Here is a 13,006-nt window from a genome sequence, read left to right on the forward strand (position 1 = left end):
ATGGAAAATTATATAGACAAACTAATGATGCAAAATGGCTTCTTTGGGCAATTTAGGATGGTTACGGATTTTGAAAAGTTCTCAGATCAAGTTCTGGTGTAGTTCCCCTTGTAGGGCATACCCATAGGAACTCTCACGCCAAATTTCAGCTCATTTGGTTGAAAACTGGCTTGTCTCAAGCGAGTTCAAGTTTACATGGGATTTACTATGGGAAATTTTGAATTTTTGTTCACTTGCTCCTAAAGGCCTGGGGGAAACATGTAGAAACTTCTAGGATGGTAAGAAATGAGCGGAATCGTCTGGGGAACAACTTTCCCGAAGGAACCAGGTCGATTCGTTAAACCCCCATCGAGCTCAACGGCAACACATCCGGGGTTTTCGGAACCAACGGTTTTCCCCAGAAAAGCATCAATTTTCCTTAGCATGCTATGAATGCTTGATGAACAGCGCGACGCCACATGTCAAACAGCTACCACGTGGACTAGCATCGCCTATAAAAATACTTTTTATTACTTTTTGAACTATAGAATCATCATTTATGGTGATCCTGATACTATTGAGCTGTATTCTAAACCTCCAAAAAAGAAAAAAAGACTGTTATGGTGCAAATTTTACAATCACGTGGTAGCTGTTTGACACGTGGCGCCACGCTGTTCGTCAAGCATTCATAGCATGCTAAGGAAAATTTGATGCATTTCTGGGGAAAACCGTTGATTCCGAAAACCCCGGATGTACTGCCGTTGAGCTCGATGGGAGTTGAACGACCTGATTACTTCGGGAAAGTTGTTTACCAGACGATTCCGCTCATTTCTGACCATCCTAGAAGTTTCTACATGTTTCATGCCCTACAAGGGGAACTACACCAGAACTTGATCTGAGAACTTTTCAAAATCCGTAACCACCCTATTGGGCATACCAAAGGCACCAAAAAAGTTTCTGACTGATTAAAAAATACAAACAAAATTGAATGACTGAAATCTGCGAGAATTGCTCAAAACATAATTTAATTTGTATTAAAATATTTAAAGTGCAAAATTTGGCATGATTTAAGAAATCTTTTTGCCTTCCTCACTGAGGTAAGGCTATAATCCTGCTCTAAAAATGAACTTTTTATTAAAAGCTCAAAGACCCACCTTCATGTATACATATCGACTCAGAATCGAAAACTGAACAAATGTCTGTGTGTGTGTATGTGTGTGTGTATGTGTGTGTGTATGTGTGTGTGTATGTGTGTGTGTATGTATGTATGTGACTATAATTCTCACTGAGTTTTCTCAGCACTGGCTGAACCGATTTTGATCAAACCAGTTGCAATCGACTTGGTTTAGGGTCCCATACATCGCTATTGAATTGTTTGAAGTTTCGATAACTAGTTCAAAAGTTATGTATAAAAATGTGTTTTCGCATATATCCGGATCTCATTTTAATGCATGTAAACGATGTCCGGATCCATCATCCGACCCATCGTTGGTTAGGTAATTGAAAGACCTATCCAACGAGTCCACAACATTGAAGATCTGGCAACCCTGTCTCGAGTTATGACCACTTAAGTGATATTTATGTACTTTTTTGAAGCCGGATCTCACTTAAATGTATGTAAACGATGTCCGGATCCATCTTCCAACCCATCGTTGGTTAGGTAATTGAAAGACCTTTCCAAAGAGTCCACAACATTGAAGATGTGGCAACCCTGTCTCGAGTTATGACCACCTAAGAGATATTTATGTACTTTTTTGAAGCCGGATCTCACTTAAATGTATGTAAACGATGTCCGGATCCATCATCCAACCCATCGTTGGTTAGGTAATTGAAAGACCTTTCCAAAGAGTCCACAACATTGAAGATGTGGCAACCCTGTCTCGAGTTATGACCACCTAAGAGATATTTATGTACTTTTTTGAAGCCGGATCTCACTTAAATGTATGTACACGATGTCTGGATCCAACATCCAACTCATCGTTGGTTAGGTAATTGAAAGACCTTTCCAAAGAGTCCACAACATTGAAGATCTGGCAACACTGTCTCGAGTTATGACCACTTAAGTGATATTTATGTACTTTTTTGAAGCCGGATCTCACTTAAATGTATGTAAACGATGTCCGGATCCATCATCCGACCCATCGTTGGTTAGGTAATTGAAAGACCTTTCCAAAGAGTCCACAACATTGAAGATCTGGCAACCCTGTCTCGAGTTATGACCACTTAAGTGATATTTATGTACTTTTTTGAAGCCGGATCTCACTTAAATGTATGTAAACGATGTCCGGATCCATCTTCCAACCCATCGTTGGTTAGGTAATTGAAAGACCTTTCCAAAGAGTCCACAACATTGAAGATCTGGCAACCCTGTCTCGAGTTATGACCACTTAAGTGATATTTATGTTTTTTTTGAAGCCGGATCTCACTTAAATGTATGTAAACGATGTCCGGATCCATCTTCCAACCCATCGTTGGTTATGTTATCAAAAGACCTTTCCAACGAGTCCACAACATTGAAGATCTGGCAACACTGCCTCGAGTTATGACCACTTAAGTGATATTTATGTACTTTTTTGAAGCCGGATCTCACTTAAATGTATGTAAACGATGTCCGGATCCATCTTTCAACCCATCGTTGGTTAGGTAATTGAAAGACCTTTCCAAAGAGTCCACAACATTGAAGATCTGGCAACCCTGTCTCGAGTTATGACCACTTAAGTGATATTTATGTACTTTTTTGAAGCCGGATCTCACTTAAATGTATGTAAACGATGTCCGGATCCATCTTCCAACCCATCGTTGGTTAGGTAATTGAAAGACCTTTCCAACGAGTCCACAACATTGAAGATCTGGCAACACTGCCTCGAGTTATGACCACTTAAGTGATATTTATGTTTTTTTTGAAGCCGGATCTCACTTAAATGTATGTAAACGATGTCTGGATCCAACATCCGACCCATCGTTGGTTAGGTAATTGAAAGACCTTTCCAAAGAGTCCACAACATTGAAGATCTGGCAACCCTATCTCGAGTTATGACCACTTAAGTGATATTTATGTTTTTTTTGAAGCCGGATCTCACTTAAATGTATGTAAACGATGTCCGGATCTATCATCTGACCAATCGTTGGTTGGGTAATTGAAAGGCCTTTCCAATGAGTCAAAATTATTGAAGATCTGGCAACCCTGCCTCGAGTTATGACCACTTAAGTGATATTTATGTACTTTTTTGAAGCCGGATCTCACTTAAATGTATGTAAACGATGTCCGGATCCATCTTCCAACCCATCGTTGGTTAGGTAATTGAAAGACCTTTCCAAAGAGTCCACAACATTGAAGATCTGGCAACCCTGTCTCGAGTTATGACCACTTAAGTGATATTTATGTACTTTTTTGAAGCCGGATCTCACTTAAATGTATGTAAACGATGTCCGGATCCATCTTCCAACCCATCGTTGGTTAGGTAATTGAAAGACCTTTCCAACGAGTCCACAACATTGAAGATCTGGCAACACTGCCTCGAGTTATGACCACTTAAGTGATATTTATGTTTTTTTTGAAGCCGGATCTCACTTAAATGTATGTAAACGATGTCTGGATCCAACATCCGACCCATCGTTGGTTAGGTAATTGAAAGACCTTTCCAACGAGTCCAGTATTTTTCTAGATCTAAAAAAATAGCTGAAATATTTGTCCAAACCACGCATATTACCCATTGTTGGTAAAAAGTGAGGAAGGCATCAACCACATAGGTGGATTAAGTTAGTTTTTCTGAGAGTGCTCGCCTACACATTCTGTCCCACGAGCACCAGCTTTTGATCTCAACTAACTCTCGGTAGGAAAGGTCCCGGTAACGCGGGGTGTCTGCCCAAGTCACAACAAGTCGCTTGAGGACATCGTTGGCGGCGGTGGCGGTGACGTCGACGAAATGTCCATTAGAGAAGTATGCGGTAGATGTGAAATAGTCGGACGACGACGGCGCGGTGGAGAAAAGTCTGCATTATTGAGTAATACCTACTTTTTCCAAAACTTGTTTTTCCTTCGTTTTTCCTCCCCCGATGGCCCAGTGTACTTGTCCAGCTGGGGCGGCCTCAAGTGGGAGGAACCTTAACTGGGTCCGACGCGGAACAGTAAGTCATCTGTGCGCGGCGGTGGCCAGTTTGTTATCGCGTTTGCGCGGGCATTGGCCTCGTCGCGTTTATAGGTTAGGTTTTTTTGCGGCACACTTCCTTGTTCCAGATTCTGCGTTCAACGTGGTGGGTCTGCTGGTGGGTTAGGGTTGAAATCACGGTGCAGGGAGGTAAAACTGTCCCGCAGATAATGGTTCATTAAAATGAATCAGGTTGTCGATAAAAGTGAACGCTTGTTTGTTTATTCGATGAACACGGAGGAGATTTTTCCAACAGTTGTTGGACTGGATGTTTAGTTTATAAAATGATGTCAAAATTGTAACATGGTTGATGGAATTCTTTAATTTTTATATTATTTTGTGACAAATTTAAGCGAGTTAAGCAAATTACATACCTTTGATATTACCAAGATAAGGGTAACTATTGAAGCTGTCTTTGGCTCCTAAAAAATAATCGTCTCCACTGACTCTGACTCCGATTCCGACTTCACAGCAAGTTAAGGATTTAAGCCATTTTTCATGAAACTTAAATTAACGTCAAATGGTTGATATTCAAAAATGACGTGCCCGATGGATTACATGCTGTCATCTCAAGGTAGTGTATGACTTGTACAAACAAAAGTTCTATAGATGGGCCATGTCATCACAGAAAACACAACTGTTAAGAACAAAACCTAGACAAACTTTCCGATTTTGAGATTTATTGAAAATATAATGAATAAGCGAATAAATGAATGTAATAGATTACTCAGCCAGTAGTATTATATTAATTTAAGGGTGCACAGCAACCAAGGAAGTTGTTATCTTCTTGTTCCAAAATTGTCAAATTTACGGACCCAATCCTGCAACAATCTGATTGTAAAAATAAACAAACTTTGTTGTAAATTATGTTGTAGACAGTACTTTAGGGGATGAATAAAAAATTATATCGATAGTTCCCGTAGTTTTGAAGATACTAAAATGTCTGTAACAAAAATCTTGGTGCAAAAGCTCTGCTTGATGTGTACCGTTAAGAGAAAATTTGAAATAAAACAAAAACTCCAACATCTGCAGCCGTATCTAAGGATATACGGAATCGACGTAACACCTTATAATGTGGCCCTCTTAAACCTTGCGGTTTCGTCAACGGTTCCACAGGTGTGTATCGTTCTTTTTGCGACAAGACTACGCCTCCCGGGTCTCCTAAGTGTGAAGGTATGGCACGGGGAGAGGGCACCGAATACCTATATTTACACTTAGAATTTTTTGCGTCCGCCTCGGGATTCGAACCAGCGACCTCTGGATTGTGAGCCAGTGCGCGGTCCGATTGATCCACACAGGCAGACATAAGGATATTAGACGGTATTTTAACTCTCTACAACCTTACTCCAACTCTAAGCGTATTCGATTTAAAAAATCGTCTAAATCAATTTTCAACAAATTTGTGATCTTCAAAAAGCATTGGAAAGAAGAACATTTGAGTTTTGCATTTTTGACTTGTTTTAAGGTGAAGCCATCAATCATTTTCAAAGAATATTGATCATCGTCATAAAATGAATTGTATTATGTTCAATTATACCAATTTTGCGCCAAAATAAATCAGCATTAGCTAGTTATACCTGTTACGGATGTGGTCCAGAGTAAAAGGCTTGAGCGTCTGTTCGATACAAGAGCTTTTAATAGAATGACTTTAGGAGGGAATCAAGAGTGTTCAGTGTTGGTGGGAATACAGTTTAGCGTGTGTGGTAACCCGAGTAATAATTAATGTAACATCCTCCTTTCTTTATAAAAAATTAAGTTTCCAAAACGTAGTCCGCAAACTTGCTTGGAATTTTTCTCTCGCGTGTTGGTCTGTTCGTCGCATCTGTGGTTTGCTTGCCGGGTGTGTTGGTCGCAGCAAGCTGGCTTCCTCTCCCACGCACCGACGGGGTGGCAGCAGCTGATTGGTTGACAACGGGTGGTGTTGTTGTTGCAGTTTCGTCGAATCTCATCGCAGCAAAGCGACGACGCTTCAGGTTCAGCTGTCAAATCAGCGCTAGTTTGTGCAGCACTTGATTCGGTTGGTGGATGGCTTTGGGCTGGAACGAGAAGGATTGTTGTTGGTTCTTTGCGCGGTCGCAGGTTGGTCAGGTCTCGGCGATAGCTAGCTCCATTCACGTCCACCACATACGAGCGATCATTCAGTTTCTCGGTCACAATCGCTGGCGTCCAAGTTTTGCTGATTTCGGGGTGAGCCTGGACGTACACCGGCGAGCCAGTCTCCAGTGCAGGTAGGTTGCGAGATTTTCGATCGTAGTAGTATTTGACCTTCCTCTTGTTTTCCAGAATTGCTTCCGGAACGTTCTGCACGATTCGAGGAGTGTATTTCTCGAACGAAGCGGGTACTCCACACCTTGTGCTGCGTGAGAACAGCCTGCTCGCCGGACTGCTGCCAATCTTGTTCGGGATGTTCCTCCAATGCAGCAAGACGTACCAAACGTCCTGGTCGGTTTCCTCCGCCTTTTGGATCAACCTCTTCGCAATCTTCACCGCTGCTTCCGCTTTGCCGTTTGCCTGCTGGTGGTGAGGGGCCGAAGTCGAATGCTTGAAGTTCCACTTGATCGCCATTTCCTTCATCTCCTCGTTCACAAAGTTTGTCCCGTTGTCCGTGACAACGATCTGGGGGCATCCGTAACGCGCAAAGTTCTTCTTGCAGGTCTCGACTAGGCTTCTGGCAGACATGTCCTTGAGGATATCCAATTCGATGTAGTCCGAGTAGTGGTCCACCGTCACAAGAAACTGGTGTCGCTTTCCCTGGTAGCTGGTGAAGAACACGTCCATCGAAACGACTTGCCACGGATAGATCGGGACTGCGTGACTCTGCATCGGCGGTTTCTGCTGACTTGCAGCGAATTTAGCGCAGACATGGCACTCCTTCACCACATCCGTAATCTGCGCGCTCATTCCGGGCCAGAAGATGTTCTCTCGCGCAAGCTTCAGTGTAGACTCGATACCGTTGTGGCTCACGTGCACTTTGTCGATCATGGACCGCTGCAGTGCACACGGGATCAGAATACGATCGTTCCTGAACACCAATCCGTCTTGCGTGGACAGCTCGCTTCGGTACTTGAAGTAGATTTTAGCGGCTGAAGGAACGCGATCGATGGTACTGGGCCAACCGTTCCGAATGAAATCAATCACCGTCTGTAGGGCTGCGTCTTGTTCAGTCGCCTTCATGATCGTGTCCAGGCAGTTGTCGGAGATGCTCAGGTAGCCGCTTACGTTGCAATCTTCGAGTTGCTTGAAGATCTTGTAGATGTTCAGCTTCTGGTACTCGTCACGCACAGTCGAGTCGTTGTGAGGTGCGCGAGAGAGCGCATCTGCCACAACGTTCTCCTTTCCGGTGACAAACTCCAACGCCAGATGGTAACGTTGCAGGTTCAGGAGCATGTGCTGCAGTCGCTTTGGAGCCGTCAACAATGGCTTGTTGAAAATGTTGATCAAAGGCTTGTGGTCGGTTTTCACCGTAGTTTGGGGGTTGCCTACAATCAGCTGGTCAAAGCGCACACATGCAAAAAGAATCGCAAGCAACTCTTTCTCGATTTGAGCGTAGTTTTTCTCCGTGTCCGTCAACGTTCTCGACGCGTAGCCCACGATGCCGTCCTTCTGGAAGACGGCCACTCCGAGACCGAAGCAGCTCGCGTCGCACTCGATAGTCAACGGCTCTCGAACGTTGTAGTACCGCAGCGTTGTGATATCGGACACTAGCGACTTCACCTTGGAGAAATCTTCGTCCTCCTCTCGAGTCCAACGCCACGGTTCTTTCTCCGAAATCAACCGCCGCAGCCTTGTGAAGGCGGCGCTCAAATTGGGAATGAATCGGCTGAGGTATGTGACCATCCCAATGAAACGGTGCAGTTCCGTCCTGCTGGTTGGCACCGGGTAGTGCTTTATGGTCGAGATCTTGGTGTGGTCCGGTTGAAGCCCTTCGGTGGTGAGAACGTGTCCGTAAAACTTGACGGATGTCTCACAGAGCTTGAGTTTCGAATTGTTGAGTTTGACGTGGTTTAGCTTCAAGCGCGCGAGGAGGTTCTTCAGATTTGCGTTGTGGTCACGTAGCGCTTCCTCCATCGTTGCACCACGGCCGTACACCAAGACGTCATCTGCTATGCACTCGACTCCGTTCAATCCTTGGACTATCCCCTGCAGTTTGGACTGGAAAATTTCCGGCGCCGGGGAGATGCCAAATGGAAGTCGCAGCCACCGATAGCGTCCAAATGGAGTCCAGAACGAAGTCAACTTGCTGCTCTGCTCGTCTAGCACCACGTGCCAGAAACCCTTCCGTGCATCCACGGTCGAAAAAACCTTTGCCTGACCCAACTCCGGCAAAATCTCGTCCAGCGTCACAAATTGCAGATTTGGTCTCTTCAACGCTTTGTTCAGAGGAATGGGGTCCAGGCAAATGCGAATCGACTCGGCTCCGGCGATACCCCGTTTCACGAGAAGAATGTTACTCACCCATTCGGTGTGGCTGTACTCTCGCGCGATGATTCCATCCTTCTCCAACTGGTCCAGTTCGGCTTTCAGCTTCGGCCGCAGAGCTATCGGGACTCGGCGAGGCTGCTGAATCACCGGCGGCACCGACTCGTCGATCTCCAGGGTGACTTCTCCGTCGAATTTTCCGTAGCCACGAAAAACGTCGCCGAACTCGTCGACGATCTTCTCAGCTTCGATGCGGTAGATTCGCATCAGATCTTGAGCTCCTTCCGGCGTCGCTTTAGCTGGAACCATGCTAACGGAGTTGCAGAACTTGATCAGGCCGAACGTGGTACAGACCTTCAGCGACAGCAACGGCCTGTGACTGACGTCGACGACTTGAAGCACGAGAATGTACTTCTTGTTCTGGCACTTGCACGGCAGCTTGACTTGGCCCATAACGTTAATGATGCCACCGCCGAACGCTTGGAGTTTGAACGGTGACGGCTGCAATTCGGGGTCCGACTCTCCCGTCAGCTTGCACAACCAGTCGTGGCCAATCAAGCTCGTGTTTGCTCCCGTATCCAGCTCGCACTTCACGCTTTTCCACTTGCCTTTCACTTTCAGGGACACTTCCGCAAGAACGTTTCCCCCTTTCTTCGAGTTATCGAAGATCTTGCCGATTTCGCCTTCAATCTCCGTCTCTGTTCCGGACTGATCGCTCCACTCGTCGTCCGACTCGCTGTCCTCCGAGGATTCGTCGTTGATCTTCTTAACGCGGCGCACACTGTTGCGCTTCGACGAACTCATTCGAGCCCGATTCTTCCGGCACACCTTCTCGAAGTGATTCTTGCCGGAACAAAGCTTGCACTTCTTTCCGTAGGCTGGGCACGATCCTTTGGTGAACGCATGCCAATCGCCACAGAACTTGCACTGGCGGGCCTTCGACGACGATGCTTTGAGCTTATTCACCTCCGACAGCTTGTCCGCTGATAGCACCTGAACGTGCTTGGCCGTGATTTCCTCCACACGGCACAGATCTACCGCCTTCGCTTCCGACAAATCCGCCATCGTGAGCATCTTGGACCTCAGATGAGGCCACTTGTTGGAGGTGGCCAGCTTGAAGGTGATTAGTTCTGCTTCCACGGCTCCGAGTTTGGCCGGCTTGGCCAGCGACTTCAGTCGGGATGTGTACTCGTCGATACTTTCCACCGGTGACTGGGCTGCCGAGAAGAAGTCCAGTCGGTCCACGATGACGTTTCTGGTTCGAGTAACCTTCTTCTTGATGGCGGCCAATACGGTTGTCGGCGTAGCCCTGTCGGCTTGCGTCAGATCGAAGTTGCTGAACTTTTTCAGCGCATCGGGGCCAACGATCGACAGCAAAAAGCTCACTTTTTTCGGGTTATCCGCTTCCGGCCAGTCGCCCATGCCCACCGCTGTGGCATAATTGTTCCAGTTGTCCTCGAAGAACGCGTAATTCTGGTCCATGTCCCCTTCCAAGGACAATGGCGGAGGGAGCGGCACATTGTGGGGCCCTGGTGCTACCGCTCGGGGCTCGGCCTGCTGCTTCTTGAGCAAATCTTCGAAGAGCTTGTTCTGGTTCTTTAGCAGCGCCTTCAGCTCGTCCATTGTTGTGGATTTTCGGCGGAAGTTTAAATCGCTTCCTTCACTCACTCTTCACGCGATCCCGGGTTGTACGATGCCCGACGATTCTCAACGTTTCTCGAACTTTATGCCGCAAAAACTTCTGACACCATGTTACGGATGTGGTCCAGAGTAAAAGGCTTGAGCGTCTGTTCGATACAAGAGCTTTTAATAGAATGACTTTAGGAGGGAATCAAGAGTGTTCAGTGTTGGTGGGAATACAGTTTAGCGTGTGTGGTAACCCGAGTAATAATTAATGTAACAATACCCTTCGTGAAGGCCCTGAAGAAATTATTGATCTTTTCAAAAGTTTTATAATTTTGTGGTACGATCATAGACTTCCAAATTGTTAGTCATTCATTTATGATGATTTTCATAACTTCACATAAGGAATTTTGTAAAAATATGTCAAACGAAGCAAAATGTATATCATCGAACGTAAAATTATGTCAATGATGTATGTTGTCACCTCATGTAGAAAAACGTTTGCAGTTATTCTTGTAATGTCTTGATGGACCTCCTTAGGGCTGCAAAAGTTATAACATTTTTATAGTGTGCCGTCAGTGGGGTGAGATTGAGTCAAATTGATTTTTTACGGATTTTACAATTTTTCAGATTCTTCTCAATGAAACAAAATTCTGTTAAAAGTCTTTTGTGTAGGGGACATTTGAAGATGACTATGCTGAAAAAATCTGATTCCCAGAACAAATCATGTAATTTTGGTAGCTGTCTAAAGTTGTGGTACGTTTTTGTCAAAAATTTCTTTTCGAAAAATCAACTTTTAATTTTTTTTGTTGGAATTTCTCGAAAAGAACCAAAATGTTTGAAAATTTTTAATTCAAACGATTGGCATTTAAGGTAGAGTTTATCAAATTCCACTATATGTTGGGAATATGTGAATAATCCATCTAAGAAAAATTCTACGTTAAAAGATTTTCGATGTTATTTAAATTGTTTTTATTATTAAGAAATGTATGTATGTAGAGGTGTATCGTCTTTTGACCCATTGTCATCCCCAATGACAGTACCTAAATCTAAGCATCATTTAATTTCCAGACATAAAACGTGTCCTAATCCACCATTAGGTGGTTGGTGCCTTCCTCATATTTACAAATAAATAATGAATATAAGTTTATGAAAAAATATATACCTGATACAGACTTTTCCAGAAAACATGCAGACTCTCATTTGAAGCAATGTGGCAACCGGGCGTTTAGCATCTGGCGCGCCTCCCGCACGTAAACAAAAAGACCCGGCCTTTTGAGGTTATGCAAAAAAAAACACCCTTTTAGATAGATATCTTTATCTTAGCATAACTTTTTAAATACATTACTAAACAGAATACATTTTAATAGGGTGTTATGGGACCCCAAAACGAATCGAATAAGGCTGACCCGGCCAAAATCAGTTCAGCCCGTTCTGAGAAAATCGTGTGGAAAAAAATCATGTCTCCACACATCCTTACAGACATTTGTTCAAAATTTGATTCTGAATCGATATGTAGACGTGAAGGAATATCTAGAAGGTATATTTAAGAAGTTCAATTTTCGAGTGATTCTAGGAAGGCAAAAAGGCAACGTATGTCTGCAATTTAAAACTGAGTGTCTGCTACCGCACGAAGTATAACTTATCTTGCCAGACAGCCTACCTGCAGCGCACTAAACCATGTTCCAGCTTTCAATCTTACGTCGGTGACGCTGTCGTCCTAGCTGGACCAACTCTATTTGGAGCTGCCCTGCAGCTCGCTAATAAATTAGGTTTTCAGTTTAATTTAAAAACGTAACGCACTTGTGGCCAACTCTTGTGCACCGTACACGCATTTCCTCGTGCTCCATTTCGAGATTACCTTCGAGACTTGGTTTCTCAATTAAAATTTGTAGTTCCACTCAATAAATTGCGTCATTTCCCAACTTGGCCTCGTTGAACTCCCAGTCGATCCATTTCCTGATGCCATCGGCCCAACCAATCAAGCTGCCGAACGTTTTGTAAATCGGTGCTCCCTAATCCAGGAAGTTGTCGTGAAAGCCAAAACAACACCACAGATAATCCCCTCCGTCTGGCCTCCCAAATGACATCGGAGAGTTTATCCTGCAGCGGCAAGATTGCCGATTCGATTTGATTCGATTTCCGCGCTTCAGGACCGTTTTCGACTGAGAGTGAGGCCGCTGCCGGTGTGTTAGATAAACAGCTTGAGCTACGGACGGACGGCAAGACCCGGATTGTTGATGCAGGCAGTTGGAAGTAGGGTGTGAACTAGTTTCTCACGAAGTTGCAAACTGGGTAGATGAAGTTATGATACACTTTGCCCAGGGGTGTTCAAGTGGTGTTGAAAATTGCATTCTTAGATGATAATTAGAAGTTCAAAATGTATATCTACCAAAACAAAAGTTTTTGGTAACCGAAAATGATAAAAAATATACATAGTAAAGTTAAATGAATAAATTATATGGTAATTCTATTCAAATTTTCATGTAAAATTAAAATGCAATTCGCAAAGTATACACTCAGGCCGTAAATGCAACCGATATAACCTTGTCCTGCAAAATCGACCATGTTTAGCCATCCTAATGCTCTACAAAAGGATTACTCTACAAGAGGAATCATTGATCTGAGATTTTTCTTCAAAATCCGTACCCACCATACAAAATTTGATAACATAAACAGGAACCCCTGTCCCTAGACGCCGCAATGCTCCAAATACGCTTTTCTTCTGGTGCGCCTTTTAATTAAATAACTCCCTCTGCGACGATGTGTGTCTAATCTAATCAAGCGCATAATGTATGCAAAATAAGGTGCACGATCTACAACCTGATCCGACGCAC

The 13,006-nt window shown here is 44.2% G+C and overlaps 1 protein-coding gene across 1 annotated transcript; it reads right to left on the reverse strand.

Moving 5' to 3' along the window:
• Nucleotides 1-4,182: 4,182 nt before the first annotated feature.
• LOC120425190 (uncharacterized protein K02A2.6-like) lies at nt 4,183-10,169 on the reverse strand. Its single transcript, XM_039589621.2, has 2 exons — nt 6,008-10,169; nt 4,183-4,283 (listed from the first exon to the last, which is right to left on the reverse strand). Exons 1-2 carry the CDS (start codon nt 10,167-10,169, stop codon nt 4,183-4,185), a joined length of 4,263 nt encoding a protein of 1,420 aa, XP_039445555.2.
• Nucleotides 10,170-13,006: the final 2,837 nt, after the last annotated feature.

Source organism: Culex pipiens, chromosome 2, assembly GCF_016801865.2.
Source record: "Culex pipiens pallens isolate TS chromosome 2, TS_CPP_V2, whole genome shotgun sequence".
NCBI classification, from domain to species: domain Eukaryota; kingdom Metazoa; phylum Arthropoda; class Insecta; order Diptera; family Culicidae; genus Culex; species Culex pipiens.